Raw genomic sequence first — 18,774 nt, 5'->3', positions numbered from 1 at the left:
ATACTTTAAATTAAATTCGGATGCAAAATTAAAAAATGAAAAAAAAAATTGAGTATTTAGTACATACCAATGCTCTAATTCATTTATAATAACTCATTGTCAATTATTTATGTCTACTTATTTTATTTTACAATTTTTTTGCTAATTATAATAATTAGCAAAAATAGGGAAGCTAACCAGGCCAAGACAAACCTAGTATGTTTTTTTCGACTTGACTAAACAATATCAACATGACCGACAAATTAGACCGGCCCCATTTCGCCTTTTGCAGTTAACATATTCAAAATCATAACGTGTTTCAATCAAGAAAAGAACAAATTTTCGAATGATTATGGCTTTTTGAAATTCAAAATTGCTAAGAAAATTGATAACACATTTACATTACTCATGAAAATAAGCGAGATTGATCGATAGGTTCCTAAGTTACATTTTCTTTAACCATTTTTTGTGCATAATATGCTCACTCTAATTGTTGGAAATTGGTTGTGAGTAACCAATGTTTAATAATTTTTTCGAGTACCGAAAACATTTAATTTAGTAGAATTAAATGGGACAGGATCGATCTACGTTCCGAGTAGATGATCGTAGTATATTTATTTACTCAAAACCGATTTCCGGTGAGTGAGAAATAATTATTTAAAGTTGGGTACTTGAAACATGGAGTTGTGGGAAAAGATAAGCATTAAAGAAGAATTAATGCTTATCCCACATTGTTTTGTGGATGATAATTAAGACATTATATAAGTTATTACATCAGTGCATGTAATAAAACTGTGTGCACAAATGATGGGTTGCAAAGCCCATACGCGCGCGCCGCCGCCACCTGCCCGGCCTCGGTCCCCGACCTTGGCCGTGGACTTGGATCTTGGCAATTGGTTCTTGGGCTGGTCTTTGGGCCTACCCTTAGCTCCCAAAGGACCAACGATTTCTCGGTCCAAAGAACGAGGCCCAATCGTTTGGGCCCACACGTGCACAAGGGGCTCGACCCGACGGGAGGACCCGTTGGTCTCCCAACTAGAAGCTTCCACACCTCCATAACTCGCGTCATTATTGGACGTGAGGGAGTTACAACGTAACTGCCGCTATTACTGCCGTCATTATTGGACGGGAGGACGTTACAACGTAACTGCAACGTAACTGCCGTCATTATTGGACGGGTGGGGGTTACTTGGTAACTGCCGTCATTATTAGACGGGATCCTCCATAAGTGGACTGTGCCTATAAATAGGACAGCCACTCCATGCATCCAAACACATTGAAATCTGCATTCTAGCATCCACATACTCTCTGCACTCATATAGTCCAGGAGCTCTGTTCTCGCCTCGTTTAAGTTCGCCGGAGCTCGTTGGTCTGCGGTGCTGCTACCTACGAGACGAAGCCGTTTTATCTTTGGGGACGACACGCCAAACCGAGAGCACTACCGGGGCGTATCTCGTCTTGCGGAAAGAGGATCCTCCTCGACTCGGCTGTTTTCCTGGTTTCGTTTTTATTGTAATTTCAATTCAGTTTTCCCTTTGTAATCTCATCTCCTACATTTCTGGTTTCATTGTACTACGCCCGCGAGCTTATATTCCAACAATCGCAAGACGAGATAAGCTTGCAACGTGGGAGTTTTGAACTTGTAAACTGAACTTAAAAACTTTCGAAACCTAATACCTTTGCTGGAGATGTCGACCGGTCCTGCAAACTCCACCGAGGCTGCCAACGCCGCTGCCGCCGCTGCTGCCGCCGCCTCCGCCGCGGCCGCATCAACCGTGGCACCCGCCACCTCTGCCGCTGCTGCCTCCACTTTTAGTGGTGGTCCTTTTGGTGGTTCAATACCACTTCCGTTCATGTTTGGTGCTAACCAAACGACTTTTGGAGGAGTTAGTTCCGTGGAAGGAACGGTTGGCCAAACCTCGTTTGGATCAACGATTGGTTCCACTTCGAGTGGTTCCATGGGGTCCACTTTTGGACGAACGGTTGGGGCCTTCGGGACCAACGTGGTAAGCTATGGCAACATGGCGAGATCAGTGCCAATGCAGCCTCCGAGGGCAAATGCAATAGCCGAAAAGCTACCTAAGTTTGGTGGGTCACACTTCAAAATGTGGCAGCACAAGATGATGTTCTACATCACGACTTTGGGCTTGGTCGATTTCCTGTGGGAAGACGAGCCTCCTGCGCCGGCAGAGAACGAGACCAATTTCTTGGTGCATGCCGCGTATGACGATTGGCGCTATGGCGATTATCTTTGTAAACATTTCATTTTAGAAGGTTTAAAAGATAGTTTATACAATGTATACGCCAATGTAAAGACCTCCAAACCACTTTGGGAGGCACTAGAGAATAAGTACCGTAGTGATGATGTAATAGCTAAGTTCTTAGACTTTAAGATGATCGATGGTAGATTGATCATGGATCAAGTGCAAGAATTCCAACTTATCTTGCATGAGTTGGAATCCGAAGGGATGAAAATGCCCGAAGCTTTCATCACTGCGGCGGTCATCGAGATGCTACCGCCAAGCTGGATTGACTTCAAGAGCTACCTTATGCAAAACAAAGAGGAGATGACTCTTGAAGATCTCATGGTTAAGCTGCGCCTAGAATCTGACGTGAGGGAATGTATGACCAAGGTCGAAAACTCACCTCAAATCAAAGGCAACTTGTTGGAGAAAGGCGGTCCCTCCAACAACAAGCGTGCTCGCCTAAATGCCAAGGATAAGGGCAAAGCAAAAATGAAGGATTGCTACAACTGTGGCAAACCGGGTCACTTGGCAAAGGATTGCTACAAGCTCAAAAAGAAGAAGGCGAGACCTGATATCATTATCATTGAGTAGAAGTTGATCAAGACAACTTGGCGGCTTAGACTAGAGCTTGAGTCCAAGTTGTTATAATCATTGTTTAGATAGCACTTTGGTAGAGCATAGCCAATGAGCTTATCTAACTCAATAATAATAAGAAGGAGTTTATTTCTTATCTGTTTGAGTGTTGTGATTTATAGCATTGTAGACATGTGAATCTAAATGTTATAAAAAGATTAGTAAATTTGGATTTACTAAAAATAAACGAGTTTAACACTCAAAACAAATGTCAAATTTGTGTTGAAGCAAAAATGACGAAGTCTCCATTTCATTCTGTTGAAAGGAGCACTAAACCTTTAGAACTAATCCACACCGACGTGTGTGATCTAAAGTTTGTGCAAACTCGAGGTGGTAAAAAGTACTTTATCACGTTTATTGATGACTGCACAAGGTATTGCTATCTTTATCTTCTAAGAAGTAAAGATGAGGCTATAGAAGCTTTCAAAAACTTCAAAACAGAAGCCGAGAATCAACTTGGTAGTCGAATTAAGATGGTTCGAAGTGATAGAGGAGGAGAATATGTTGCTCCGTTTGAGGAATTATGCAACGCTAGTGGTATAATACATCAAACAACTGCTCCATATTCACCTCAATCTAACGGTGTTGCTGAACGCAAGAATCGAACTCTTAAGGAGATGATGAATGCCATGTTGATTAGTTCTGGGTTACCCCAGAACATGTGGGGGGAGGCTGTTCTATCAGCCAACTATATCCTCAATAAAATACCGCTCAAGGGAAGGGACGTCACTCCCTATGAGTTGTGGAAAGGCAGAAAGCCCTCATACAAATACCTTAAAGTGTGGGGGTGTTTAGCCAAGGTACAAGTGCCTCCACCCAAACAAGTCACAATCGGTCCTAAAATAATTGATTGTATCCTTATTGGGTATGCACTAAACAGCAATGCACATCGTTTTTTGGTTCACAAGTCAGACATTCCAACAATGACTGTAGGAATGACGATGGAATCAAATAACGCTGTTTATTTTGAGAATATCTTTCCTTGTAAAGACAAGGGAAAAGAAGAAGCTAGTACAAGCAACGATACTAGACAAGAAGCTACTAGTTCTGAACCTGTTGAGACAGCGCCCGAATCGCGAAAGCGACCAGGCCCTGACCTTGAAGTGTCAGAACCAAGACGTAGTAAACGAGGCAGGATTGCCAAGGACTTTGGTCCAGAATATATCGCCTTCATGCTAGATGAAGAACCTTCATCTATTAAAGTGGCGTTCTCTAGACCAGACGGACTACTCTGGAGGGAAGCAGTCCAGAGTGAAATTGATTCAATCATGCAAAACCACACTTGGGTGTTGGTTGATTTACCCGAAGGTTGTAAACCTTTAGGATGTAAATGGATCCTAAAAAGGAAATATAAAGCTGATGGATCAATAGACAAGTATAAAGCGCGCTTAGTCGTTAAAGGATTTAAGCAGCGTGAGGGGTACGATTTTTTCGATACCTATTCACCAGTGACGAGGATTACATCTATTCGAGTGCTTCTCGCGATTGCAGCTCTGCACAATCTTGAGATTCATCAAATGGATGTTAAAACAGCGTTCTTAAACGGTGATCTAGAAGAAGAAGTCTATATGGAACAACCTGAAGGGTTTGTAGTACCTGGACAAGAGAAAAAGGTATGCAAGCTAGTAAAGTCTCTCTATGGACTGAAACAAGCGCCGCTGCAATGGCACTTGAAATTTGACAATGTCATGTTGTCAAATGGCTTCAAAATCAACGAATGTGACAAATGTGTCTACATCAAGAGCACTAGTAATGGGTACGTTATGGTGTGTCTCTATGTAGACGACATGTTGATTATGGGAAGCAACAATCGTATCATTGTTGATACAAAGAACATGTTAAAAAGGAATTTTGACATGAAAGACATGGGGTTAGCTGACGTGATCCTTGGAATGAAAATTCTCAGGACCACCGATGGAATAACTTTGACACAATCTCATTACATTGAGAAAGTGCTCAAAAGGTTTAATGCGTTTGACAAATCGCCTGTAAAAACCCCATTAGAACTCAACGTTCACATGAAGAAGAACACGGGTGAACCTGTTGCACAGGAAGAATATGCAAGAATCATTGGGTGCCTTATGTATATTACAAATTGCACTCGACCTGATCTTGCATGCCCAGTGAACAAATTGAGTCGCTATACAAGCAATCCAAGTAAAGAACATTGGAAAGCACTTGAGAGAGTTTTGAGATACTTAAAGTATACTCTAAATTTTGGAATACACTACACGAGATACCCCCCGGTACTTGAAGGGTACTGTGATGCTAACTGGATATCCGACGCGAAAGACTCGTTATCAACGAGTGGTTACGTGTTCACTATAGGGGGAGGAGCAATCTCGTGGAGGTCTACAAAACAGACATGTATTGCTAGATCCACCATGGAATCAGAATTCATCGCTTTAGACAAAGCAGGTGAAGAAGCCGAATGGCTACGAAACTTTTTGGAAGATATTCCATGTTGGTCAAAACCCGTGCCGCCCGTCATGATAAACTGCGACAACTAAGTAGCTATTGGGAGGGCGAAAAGTGGGTTGTACAACGGTAAGTCTCGACACATACGTCGACGACATAATACCGTAAGACATTTGATCGAAAGTGGAGTTATCTCAATTGACTATATAAAGTCAATAGATAATCTGGCCGATCCGCTCACTAAAGCTTTGAATCGAGATCAAATGTATAAATTGCTAGAGGGAATGGGTGTTAAATCCACAAAATAAGGATGATTATAGTGGTAACCCAACCATGATGACTGGAGATCCCAAGAACGTGGTTCAATGGGAAAACTAAGCTATAAGATTCCAAGTAGAACACTCATCTACTTGCATTCCCTAGAGAGCAACTGAGTGTTGAAGCCTGCTTAGTGGTAAGGTTAAGTCATTGACTTTTAATGATTCCTAAACACCTCGGGAAGGTTGAGTATAGCAGGATACTCGGGAAAGAATCACCTATACAAGTGAGATGTGGGGGCCGCATCGACCTAACACTTATGAATCCAAAGAGCTGTCCAAGGCCCGCAAAGGACAAAAACGTGAGAACGAAATGAGGTTGAGGCGTTAGTGTGTTAATACTGTTGTCTCGGTATACACGAAGGAGAAATGGTTCAAAGACATCAAGTTCTACCAATTCACCAGTATATCCGATAGTATTAACTAAGGATGGTTCAAGGCCGCAAACCACCTATTCTAATGCACTAAGGTCTCTTGAGAACAGAGCTTGTGTCTGCATTTGCATTTTGGCTATTTCCACTCATGTGGGGGATTGTTGGAAATTGGTTGTGAGTAACCAATGTTTAATAATTTTTTCGAGTACCGAAAACATTTAATTTAGTAGAATTAAATGGGACAGGATCGATCTACGTTCCGAGTAGATGATCGTAGTATATTTATTTACTCAAAACCGATTTCCGGTGAGTGAGAAATAATTATTTAAAGTTGGGTACTTGAAACATGGAGTTGTGGGAAAAGATAAGCATTAAAGAAGAATTAATGCTTATCCCACATTGTTTTGTGGATGATAATTAAGACATTATATAAGTTATTACATCAGTGCATGTAATAAAACTGTGTGCACAAATGATGGGTTGCAAAGCCCATACGCGCGCGCCGCCGCCACCTGCCCGGCCTCGGTCCCCGACCTTGGCCGTGGACTTGGATCTTGGCAATTGGTTCTTGGGCTGGTCTTTGGGCCTACCCTTAGCTCCCAAAGGACCAACGATTTCTCGGTCCAAAGAACGAGGCCCAATCGTTTGGGCCCACACGTGCACAAGGGGCTCGACCCGACGGGAGGACCCGTTGGTCTCCCAACTAGAAGCTTCCACACCTCCATAACTCGCGTCATTATTGGACGTGAGGGAGTTACAACGTAACTGCCGCTATTACTGCCGTCATTATTGGACGGGAGGACGTTACAACGTAACTGCAACGTAACTGCCGTCATTATTGGACGGGTGGGGGTTACTTGGTAACTGCCGTCATTATTAGACGGGATCCTCCATAAGTGGACTGTGCCTATAAATAGGACAGCCACTCCATGCATCCAAACACATTGAAATCTGCATTCTAGCATCCACATACTCTCTGCACTCATATAGTCCAGGAGCTCTGTTCTCGCCTCGTTTAAGTTCGCCGGAGCTCGTTGGTCTGCGGTGCTGCTACCTACGAGACGAAGCCGTTTTATCTTTGGGGACGACACGCCAAACCGAGAGCACTACCGGGGCGTATCTCGTCTTGCGGAAAGAGGATCCTCCTCGACTCGGCTGTTTTCCTGGTTTCGTTTTTATTGTAATTTCAATTCAGTTTTCCCTTTGTAATCTCATCTCCTACATTTCTGGTTTCATTGTACTACGCCCGCGAGCTTATATTCCAACACTAATAAGTTTAATATAATATTTTTTTTTCTAATAAGTTCAATTTAGCCAAAATCTTAATGGTTCCAATCTTTATATTTTTCTCATCACTTCGAAAAAAAAAAAACTAGCTTGTATATTTTTCCAATATATATAGCTCGTATTTTATTTTATTAATTAGTATATGTCACATATATGATTCGATGCAAAACGAGATATTCGGAACACAATTAACAGAGAAACAATAGTGATTAAGGAGCATATGCAAATTAAAACTGCAAACATTAATGTACATAAATAAGCTCACACATAAAATACTGCTACAAACCCTAGCTTCTATCACATAAAATGGACCTAATCACCAAAAAACAGAAAAAGGGTCCATTTCTAATTACACAACACAACAATATTTACATGAAATAATCTAATTGATCTAAACTCTCTGGAATCTCAAACCTCAATAGATTACTGCAAAAGCTTTCCTTCTCATCTTCCGTGCTCCCGTTGACAAACGTCGAGGCCGATGGCGTCGACAGAACCGAATCGAAGCTCGAATTCTCCGACAAGTCCGCCACCGCCTTCATTTGATCGCAAACTCCATAGAAAAAATTCGAACCATCAATCGGAATATTTTCATTTGTGGGACAATAATTTTGGAAGGCTTGGCCACTTGAGCTAGGAGAGGTGGTAGATAATTGTCCTAGGTTATTTTGTACAGATTGAGGTTGATTTGGACGTGAAGAATCTTCAGGATTTGATGGATTTTGTTGGCCAACAACGTTTTCAAAGCGATTAGGTTGGAAAATTGGGGCTTGATTATGGTGTGAATCCAATTCCAAGAGGCGGTTTTCTTGAAGCTGCTTGTGCAATAAGATATTAGGGTTTTCAACATTGGATGATGATAGGAGGCTCAAAGCGAGCCTGAGCCCTTGTGGGTTGAGAAGGGTCTGCAGGCGGAGGAGGTTCGATAAATCGAGTTGAGGCGAGCCGAGTATTGATGATAGATCTAGTAGGTCGAGCCGCGGGGCGTGAGTGACCGGGTCGATCCCGTTCCTTAGGAGCCTCTTTCTTATGTGCGTGTTCCAATAGTTCTTGATCTCATTGTCCGTTCGTCCCGGCAGACGAGCCGCGATCGCGGACCACCTAGGTCATCAAGAAAAAATGAAACCCTTTTAGCTTAAGGGTGCGTTTACGTTGATAAAAAAAATGAGATAAAAGATATATTTTCACCATTTTTCCATCATTTTCACATATGTACTATGTTAGAAATTGTTTTCCAAACAAAGTTGAATATTTTCTCAGGTAACTATTTTTCACTCATTTCCTCTTCAATATGAATAATATTATCTTTGAATAGTGGTGCGAAAATATTTTCCAACATTTTCTCATCCTTTCGTCTAGTAAACATGCGATTAAAAAAAAAGACAATGTCAAACATATCCCATTTTGCCCTTGCATACAATCCAATTTGTTTACTTTTTCAATTTCCCAAGTAATAATTAGGAATAAAAAGAGTACAACAAATTATCCACTGTCTAAGACGAATTCTAACGTTTTATGACACTTATTTAAGTATCAAATTAAGCCAAACTCAAAATATAGTTCAAATTAAATATATAACACTATTTGAAAAAGGATTAATTGAGAATCATACTTGTTGCCAAGAACGCTATGTAGTTGGATGATACTTTCCTCTTCTTCAAAAGAAAACCTTCCTCTTTTGATATCAGGCCTCAGATAGTTGGTCCAACGCAGACGGCAGCTCTTCCCACATCTCTGAAGCCCTAAAAAACACACACACAACACACACTTATTCTTGAATCATATATATATGATCAACTCAAACTCAATTTTTTTTTAAAAAAAAAAGATCTATATTTATATGTACCGGCGTTCTTGGGGAGAATTCTCCAATTGCCGGCGCCGTGGATTTGGATGTATTGGATGAGCTTGATGTCTTCCTCCGGCGTCCACGGACCTTTCTTCAGCCCATCTTTATCACAGCATGGTGATCTTCCCATTCTTGATTGATACTCTTCGATATATATGTCTGTATATGTGTGGCTTTTGAATGATGTTCAACAAAATTATGATTATGAGTTTTTGATGTAGCAAGAGAGACTGTTTAATTTTCAAGAAAATGATTATGAGTTCTAGGTTTAATTGGTGTTGTGGTGAGGTAGCCAGCCCCATATTTATAACTATATATATATATATGTGTGTGTGTGTGTGTAAGATAGTGTTGTGTGTGTGTTTGTGTGTCATTGGTGAGTAATTGAAGTCAATAGGATTTGGCGCCGGCCCTTTTCATGGTCAATCTCTCTCTCTCTCTCTCTCTCTCTCTCTCTCTCTCTCTCTCTCTATGTTGTGTGTTTATGTCACTTTTAGGGTGAGATCACATGAAGGGTGGATTTATTTTGTTAAGTACTTTATGTGACACTTTAGCTAAAAGTAAGAAGCATGGAAAAGAAGTCATAATTAATATTGGTTTTTTGAGAGGATGGGATTAATAATATTGACTTTTGTAATCATTTATCTTGGGTAATAACTAAATTAATTTGTTTTAATATCATGGGAAGCAAAGCATATATAGGCCACCGATTAATTAATTGATTTGGACTGAGAATTTCATGATATATATTCGGATTGAATGAATTTAATTAGATGTCTAATTTGGCATCGCCAAACTTTATAATACACTAATTATATATATCTTCAAAAGAGTTACAATTCAATGAATTTTTTTAGGGGATGATCAAATGAATTTTTATTAGACCAACTTCTTCTTTTCGATATTTTCTTGTTGTTTTGAAGGGAACCATTATATATGTTTTGTTACTAATTAGACTTTCTATTTCATTTCGGTATCTAAAGTTATTTTCAAGTGCTCCGAAACATAAAATTAAATATATAATGTATAGTGGAGAACAAAAAGTTACTAAAATTGTGGAAAGTATGAATATAACAACAAATTAATTCTCTAAGTTCATTAAAGAAAATGTCTTGTTTCTATAGTACAAGATTACTAACCAAAATCAAATTAAGTGATTAATTAGCTCAAGGTAACTAATTAAAACATGATTGAGTGAAGGGACATGTGGCAAATATGCAATGCGTTTGACCTTTGCCAAAGAAATTCTTATAAGAGAGACTGTTATATAAGTTGGTGTGGTTGTTACATCCCCTACCCAATTATAAAGAAATAAATGTTCCTTAATTTCATGGGTTGCTTCAATTCATGGAACAAAAGAAAAAATAAAGCTAATGATACTAGCTTCTTGAATTTAAATTAATTTTAGGACTAGGACACCTCATGATTTGGAATTTTCTATGCCTTTTGTGACCAAAAGTGAATCAAATTTCAACTATTTGCGTGTTCCTCGTGTGGAAGCTAGCTAGTGATTTAGTAAAAGCAATTAATGATTTCTTCTAGATATATATATTCCATAATTGCTAGTGATTTATATTAAGTTCAAAGAACCTGTGTTTCTCAAGTATCCATGATGTTGAGCGATGATGAAGACTAAAAATTTCGAGATATCACGACTAGTATTTGTAGCTTAATTAGTGATTTTTCTTTTTTTATTATTATTATGAAAGGGGATATTACGAGGTCGGTAGCAATTATGTGTCCGCATATAAATATACATATAAGAAAATAAGTTTTGGATTAAGTGAGAATGACCTTTTTTTTAGGGGGATATACAATTTTATTACTCAACGTCAAGACGTACAATATCCTTGAGCCAACGTGGAAAATCCTGCGTCCACTGGCAACAACTAATAATCTTACGCGCATGCTGCGCTAAACAATGTGTGGCCTCATTCGACGATCTATACATATGGAAAACCCCTATAAGAATACTATCACGAGCAGCTTCAAGGAGCTTGCGTGTGTCCGCCGGTAAGAAATCCACCTCCTCTGCCAGATTTGCCATGACTCTGGCCGCCAACATAGAGTCCGTGTAAATACGAATCGGGCTTAAGTCACACTCCACGAGTCCACGTGCAAAACACAATACCAGCCACCACCGCCATAACTTCCGCTATCATATAGCGTTCGTCGTGGGTTGAGTTCTCTTGGAATTAAGAATTTATACATAAATATATAAAATATAGTACTCCCTCCGTCCCGTTATTAATGGCTCGTTTCTTTTCGGCACGGGTATTAAGGAGAGTTGTATTAGAGTATGTCCCACATGTTTAATGAATCTTAAATATTGTTAACAAAGGAGGCATTTGTTTCCCCAAAAATATACTGCCGTCGTCACCGGCGAGGCCGGCGTCGTCCCTTCCCCCCTTATCTGTGCTTGTCGTCTCCCTCTACCCCTACACACCATCCTTTGAACAGCCAACAAAGAACCAGTGACAGAAATCCAAGAAATTGATTTACAAAAAAAAAAACAGAAATCCAAGAAATTGCCTCCAACAACAAGAAATGGGCGAAAACATTTACAAGAAATTAAAGAAATTGTCTCCTAATCTGTAAATTTCTTCACCACAAACTGATCTCAAATCTCGCCGCACAAAGAGTGGCGAGAAATGAAGGCGGTGGAAGGTGGAGGCGGAGGGCGGCGCGGGCTGCATCGACGAGCGGTCGTCTTCTTGGAGGCACAGATCTGATAAGGAAAGAGGCGGAGGCAGAGGGGGGTGGATGGGGGCTGCCGATAGGTTTTTCTGGAGAGGGAAGCTTGGGGGGAAAGGCGACGCGAAGGTGGAGGCGGTGCAGTACAGGAGGTGGCGCTACGGTGGAGGAGGTGATGGCGGAGGCGACTGGAGCGAGAGAGAGGCGAGATGACAGTGAAGATGGAGGAGACGGCGAGGTGGAGGAGACGATGAGATCTGGCGAAAATGGAGGTGACGCACAGAGGAGAAAGAGAGAAGTTGCGGAGGAGGTGGGTGGACGCGGAATCGCCGCGCCGCCGCCGTGGAGGTGGAGAGGCGGCGAGGGTGAGCATGAGAGAGAGAGAGAGAGTCATCGGGAGCGAGAGAGAGAGAGAGTTTTTTGAAAAAGGAAGAGAGAGAGAGAGAGATTAAAGTGAGAGGGGTTTGATTTTAATTAAATAGGTTTAATTAGGCTTTTAATTAACATTAATCACTCCCTTATTTTTGCCAAAATAGGAAACATGTCATCAATAACGGGACAACCCAAAAAGGAAAACGTGCCATTATTAACGGGACGGAGGGAGTATAAACAAAAGATGATCGGATATTAAACAAATAAATAAAACACACACATATATATATATATATAACCACTTAATTGATTTTCAACCATGTGCATTATTTATTTGTTCATTCAACCATATCTTAAATATGGATTTTATTTGTTTGTGCGCATGTATTACTTCTTTCATCACACAAGAGTGTGATGATAATTGATATTACGAATTTTAATAAATGTTAGGTGAGTGTGTTATCAATGGAAGAAATGACTCACTTTTATTAGTGAAAAAAAAAATCCAGAAAAAGAAAGTGTGCACTTTTGTGTGACGTCTTAAAATAGAAAAAAGTGCACACTCTTATGAAACGGAGATAACATTATTTTTCACTAAAAGTTTTATTATTATTAATTACTACTAGATGGCATCCCTATAAAAATGTATATAAGTAAAGAATTTATACTATTATATAAATGGAGATCGCGTGTCCTAAAAAAAATGCAATAGCTTTAATTTCATCATTTCACTAAGGTTTTAGGTCAATAAAACAAAATATACATAGAAAAATATTATTTTGTGTGCCCTAATATGATTATATGGTGATAAATTAGCAAAGATATTAAAGTCATGAATAATAATTAGATAGAGTTTTGCTTGAGATATGTCAATATTCGAATCCAAATTCATATTTAAAATGATAAATATATTTATAAAATTATAAAATATGAATTTGGTTAGATTTAAATATTGATTCGTCACACACAAATTTTTGTGTATTAACCTTATATAACATATTGTAGCATATCAATATTTTGCAGTATGAAGTATTTATATTTCTCATTATTTTCTGTAGAGATATATTATGTACCATATATTATACTCTCTTCGTCCATGAAATATTTTTCTAAAAAAAGGCGACATATATATATATTTTTTAATAAGAGCTAGTTGTGTATCTGATCATGAGTGGAGAAGGGATCCTATAAATTAAAAAAAAAATGATGATATAGAAAGTAATAATAGTGACTAATGTACTAGTTAAAATGAAAAGTGATGGATACTAAAAAAAATGAAAAAGTGGTGGGTCTATTTAATTGGGACAATTGGTGCAAATACGTGAGAATTGTAATGCTAATAATTAGTTAAATTATTTTCAAAAATAGATTATAAAGATATTTTAAAGACGGATAAAAAATAAAATAAAGAATATACACACTATTTTTCTTTAATTTGAGAAAAAAGAATATACACACTATTGATGTAATTTGATAGTAGCAAATTATTTTCTATCAAGGCCTTTCAATTCGTACATATATAATTCCGTTTTGTCTTTATGCCTTTTTTCTTTTCTCCACATTATTTAGAAGCTTCAAGTGTGTGATTAGTGTAACACGTGTTTATAAATTTGGGCATAATTTCCAAAATGGGGTTTTTTGCCTATCCACGTAATACTATTCATCACCATGTTTCCTTCCATTTTTAGTCAACGCCACCTTCTTCGTTGAAGTTCATGTCCACTTATTTTCTAGTATTATATTTCAAAATGTGATTATTTGATAAAAAAAAATTAGGATCATGAAATTAGTTATTTATATGATGTTTGAGTCATGAAGCCTGAGACTCAAATAAGACTTGAAAGAAAAATACAATTTTGGAAAAATGAAAAAAAAATAATAATACACACACACACTTATATATATATATATATATATATATATATATATATATATAAAATTTAGAAAAATACAATGTCAGAAAAATAAAATTTTCGAACCATGGACCACGTACGAATTCATTCAGCAATGTCATAAACCTATCGTAGATTTTTAAAATTTAAAAATTTAAAATAATTTCTATTTTTTACAATATATACCTAACTTATTTAAATTTCTTCCTCTATATATATGAATGTTAATTGTGTGTACTATTAGTCTATTACTACTAGTATATATATATATATAGGCTTTTTCATGTGAAAAATTAACTTCTGCGAATATACACAAAATCACGCCAACATTATTCAATCATTTTGTATAGTTGTATCCAACAAAACATTTTCAACAATGTTGCGTGTGCAATTAATTCATTGTGTACATTTTCCGAAAAATAACTCATGTCAAAAATAAAAAATATTGTGACATTCGCAATTTTTAAAACAGAGGCATAGTAGTTTTTTCAAGGGAGATGACATCTTTTTTGAATTAAATCTTATTTTTAAAATATTTTCAAAAGGGAAGAGAAAAGCTAAAAAAATGTTATAATTTGATGGATCAAAATAGTAAATTCAAAACCCTTCAATTACTATATTAACGAAAGTGTTGTGGGTGGGAACAATTTGGCTGTTATGGAAAAGCATAAATGAAAATCGATTTAAGGGCAAAGTATGGGATATTAATAGACTTGTATTGCAAGTTAAGGATACGCTTTGGAGTTGGAATGAAGTTTTCAAACTGTGGAAGTACCATTCACCTCATGGTGTTCTAAGGGATTCAAACTCTCCATGACTCCATGTTGTTTTAAAATGGCATCTCTAGCGCCATGTTTTTGCTTACTTTAATGAAAGTTTCCTTTTTACTGATAAAAAAAAGTATATTATTAATTAACGAAAGATATAATATTTTTTTGAAAATTAAAATAAAATTATTAGTATTTAACAATTACCGATTAACAATATATATATATATATATAGACTTCAAAATTAAAAAAAAATAAAAATAAAAAATAACAACCCAATGTGTTATTTTAAAAATATCATAAAATTATTTTTTTCATCGATAATTCATCTTTAACACCGAGACTTTCATGCCGATTTTATTTTTAATTTTAGTCGATAATTCTTTCTCTGTTTTGAATATGACATTCTCATAAAATGTGATACCAAAATTAAATTTTTGTCGTTAATTCCTTCTTTTTCTATTTGGATATTAATGCATCTAGTCCATACAGATATACATATACGTTGCATAATAAAAAATACAAATTAAATATTTGACACTCTATTCGAAATTGGTGTTGTATATATGTTGCAATTTCCATATAGCAAAGTCTATCAAATTCAAAGTCGTTAGATTTCAGGTAAATATATTCATCCACCCTCCAGCTAACTAAATAAATTTTGGTCAAATAATAAAATATTCACCCAAATCTCAGTGTATATATTCACACACACATATACATATATATTTATTATATTATTATAAAAAAAGATTATGTCTCACCATGCAAGTCAAAACTTTTCCTCTTAGCTTTCTTGTCTAACATGATAACCTTTTTAATTGTTTAATTGATACTGAATTGCCTCACCTTTCTAGAACAAGTCTTTGGATTTATCCGTTTAATTTCATATATGAGGTAGAAAAAATTAATTATTTATATATTTACGACTCGTATTAATTTATTACCATAATTTTACTATATTCTGATTATGACACATTTGTTTTCACGTTAACGATTGCGATCCTTTAATCTTAAAATATATAATAACACATAAATGAAGATTTTTATTGAAAGATTTTGTCATGATCCGTTTGATTTGCAATTGCATTAACTATGTTATCAATATTAGTGTGTGCATGCTTACGTTGTTTGTTCTTTAACAAGATTTCTCCAGGAAATATGTTATATTTTTTAAAATTTTCAACTACATAAATATATTTGAGTTGAATATTGAAAAATAAGAAATAAAGAAGAATTCACAATAATAAAAATTAAAATTATGAAAAGGCAAAAAAAAATTTAAAAATCAAAATCAAAACGAATTAAAAAAGTATATTTACTCAAAAATAGATGAGAGCGGAGAGATAATTTTTTTAATTGTAATCTTTAAATAAACATAACTTTTATAATTTAAATCAACTTAAAGCTCTTATCGTGATCTTTAATTTGATATGCGTATTAAATAAATTATAATTAGTCGAATTTCATAATTTTATAAAAAAAAATTAAAAAAAACACATAATTTATAAATAAACCTTCAATTTTATTACAACTACAAAATTGTTACTCAATTTTGATTAAAATTGATTTCAAATGGAAATCTTAACCTTATTAATATAGTATATATTTTTTTTATTTTTTTTTAAATTTGTTACAACTAAAGAAAGGAAAAAACTCACTCACACTCATATAGCCATATTGAAGATTGGAACTCAATATTTGACCTTCCATCTTAAAAACACAAGTTTTTACCATTTTTTGTAATTTCGGATTGTATTGCCCTTAATTTGAGCGGATCGGATCGGATCGGGTTGGGCGCGGGTTTGGGTGGTACTTTTTGGCACTAATGTTATAATTTGTATCAAAGTATCAAATTACTTAGAACAAAAAATGGTTAAAAATGCATGTAATATCATGAACTTTAGTCGAAATCCAAATTTAGCACGAACTTTAGTTTGCCCAATTTATATGGCTAACTTTGCTCCGTGTTCAATTTTAGCACCGATTTGTTTTCCGGTATAAATTTCAGAACCATGTGGCAATGACGTGAACCACGTGGAAATGACGTGTTTTCCAAATGACACGTCATAATTTGTAACTTAAAAACGTCCAATTTACATGTGTAACTTTGCTCCGTGTTCAATTTAAATGTCTAACTTTACTCCGTGTTCAATTTTAGCACTGAATAGAGAGAAAGAGAGAGAGACCAGCATTGTCGGAGAAGAAGAAGAATAAGAGGCGGTGCGAAGGTGGGTGGCGAGTTAGGCGTCTCCAAAATCCATCTCAGATTCTCCTGTCCCAGCCATCTCCGCTTTCAATACCAACAAGCCTTTCACCCCCTCTCTCTTAGATTCTCCCGTCCCAACCAATTCTCCCCAAACCCTACGCTATCTCCAAAATCCAATCGGGAAAGATAGAGATGGTGAGGGCACGGAGGCGGCCAGGAGCTGTCGCGCCAATGTGGGAATTGGAGTGTGGAAGTCGGCAGCGGCCATGGGTACTGTTGTGATCGCTGAAAATCAAGAGGAGGTGTGGTATGAATTGGGGATCTAGGGTTTTATAGAGAGAAGAGGGAGATTTTGGGACTGGTTAGTCGCGGTGCCCTTTACCGAGTAGGAGGCGGCGGGGCTCGCGATTGTTGTCGCCGGGAAAGAAAGCGACGGCGTAACCATGTCTGTGAGCGTGTGTTTTGCGAAATCAAAGAAATAGATGAGGATATAAAACCTAGAGATGGAAGAGAGAGAGGTCGGATGGAGATGCGGCGGTGGCTGCCGGAAGAGAAGTGAGGCGGCGGCGCCGCGCCTGTGATGTCTGAGGTGTGTATAGTGCGTGTGTGATGCTGGAGGAGAAATGAGGGGGATTTAAGCTATGCGAGGGATTTCCGACGAGGGATTTGATATCTGTGGCAGCGGCGTCGGAGACGGAGGAGGGGCGGCGAGAGAAGGAAGGGGTGTTGGAAGAGGAGTGATCGACAGAGCGAGAAAGAGAGAGTGACGAGAGAAAGCTTGGCGAGCAAAACGCAGTGTTTTACTCGCCGGCCAGAAGCTTGTGCCGGCGAGCCACGTCAATGACACGTAGGATCGAAGCGTGTGCCGGCAAGCCACGTCAAAAATCGGTGCTAAAATTGAATACGGAGCAAACTTAGCCATATAAATTTGGCAAATTGAAGTTCGTGCTAAATTTGAATTTCGACTAAAGTTCATGATATTACATGCATTTAACCCAGCAAAAAAATACCAAGTAATTTGGTACTTTTGGCACTAATATTGTCATTTGTGTCAAAAGTACCAAATTACTTGATTTTTTTTAATTTTTTTTGTTGGCACTTTTGACATTAATATTCTCATTTGCTCTAAGTAATTTTGTACTTTTGGTACAATTTATAACATTAGTGTCAAAACTACCATCCGAACCCGCGCACCTAACCCGGTCCGATCCACCCAAATTAAGGGCAATATAATTTGAAATTGTAAAAAAATGGTCAAAATTTGTGTTTTTAAGATGGATAACTAAATATTGAGTTTCATTGCACAATACGACCATATATCTCAAAAGTTGGCTCTATAGATATAGAACACTTAATTAATTATTCTCAAAAGTTGGCTCTCAATTTGAATTTTTTTTTCTCTCTTTTTATCAAAATTTTAAATTTGCCAGAAAAAAAAAATGACCCTCTATAGTTTACCATATCCAATAATAATTAATTGCATTCAACTTTGAAAACGATATATGCATGCACTTGTACGAGCACATATATACAAATTCATTTTCAAACAATATATATCCAATTTATATTAAATTATAACTCATCTTCTGCTCCCCTGTTAGGATTCCATGAGACATCCTAATCTTAATCTTTTCTTGAAAAAAATAATGATCATGAATACGTAATACTTGTCAAATTTTCCAAGATCAAACGATTAAATCTAATAAACTCGCAGTAAAAATGGGATTAAAATAGTT

The 18,774-nt window shown here is 37.1% G+C and overlaps 2 protein-coding genes across 2 annotated transcripts in view; one reads left to right on the top strand and one right to left on the bottom strand.

Annotated features, from left to right (window-relative positions):
• Positions 1-18,774, top strand: part of LOC131012585 (protease Do-like 7) — a 498,535-nt gene that overhangs the window by 66,709 nt on the left and 413,052 nt on the right. The window lies entirely within an intron of this gene.
• Positions 7,461-9,595, bottom strand: LOC131012597 (transcription factor MYB41-like). The gene is made up of 3 exons (XM_057940580.1): positions 9,101-9,595; positions 8,867-8,996; positions 7,461-8,355 (listed from the first exon to the last, which is right to left on the bottom strand). Exons 1-3 carry the CDS (start codon positions 9,231-9,233, stop codon positions 7,623-7,625), a joined length of 996 nt encoding a protein of 331 aa, XP_057796563.1. The 5' UTR covers positions 9,234-9,595; the 3' UTR covers positions 7,461-7,622.

Source organism: Salvia miltiorrhiza, chromosome 2 (assembly GCF_028751815.1).
Source record: "Salvia miltiorrhiza cultivar Shanhuang (shh) chromosome 2, IMPLAD_Smil_shh, whole genome shotgun sequence".
NCBI lineage: Eukaryota > Viridiplantae > Streptophyta > Magnoliopsida > Lamiales > Lamiaceae > Salvia > Salvia miltiorrhiza.
Note: the sequence above shows the minus strand (reverse complement) of the source record. Positions and strands in the feature narration are given on the sequence as shown.

Coding starts and splice junctions, on each gene's coding strand:
- LOC131012597 (XM_057940580.1), bottom strand. CDS start 9,233: ATGGGAAGATCACCATGCTGTGATAAAGATGGGCTGAAGAAAGGTCCG. Junction 8,997..9,100: donor AATTCTCCCCAAGAACGCCG/GTACATATAAAT, acceptor TGTGTTTTTTAG/GGCTTCAGAGATGTGGGAAG. Junction 8,356..8,866: donor CATAGCGTTCTTGGCAACAA/GTATGATTCTCA, acceptor TTGATGACCTAG/GTGGTCCGCGATCGCGGCTC.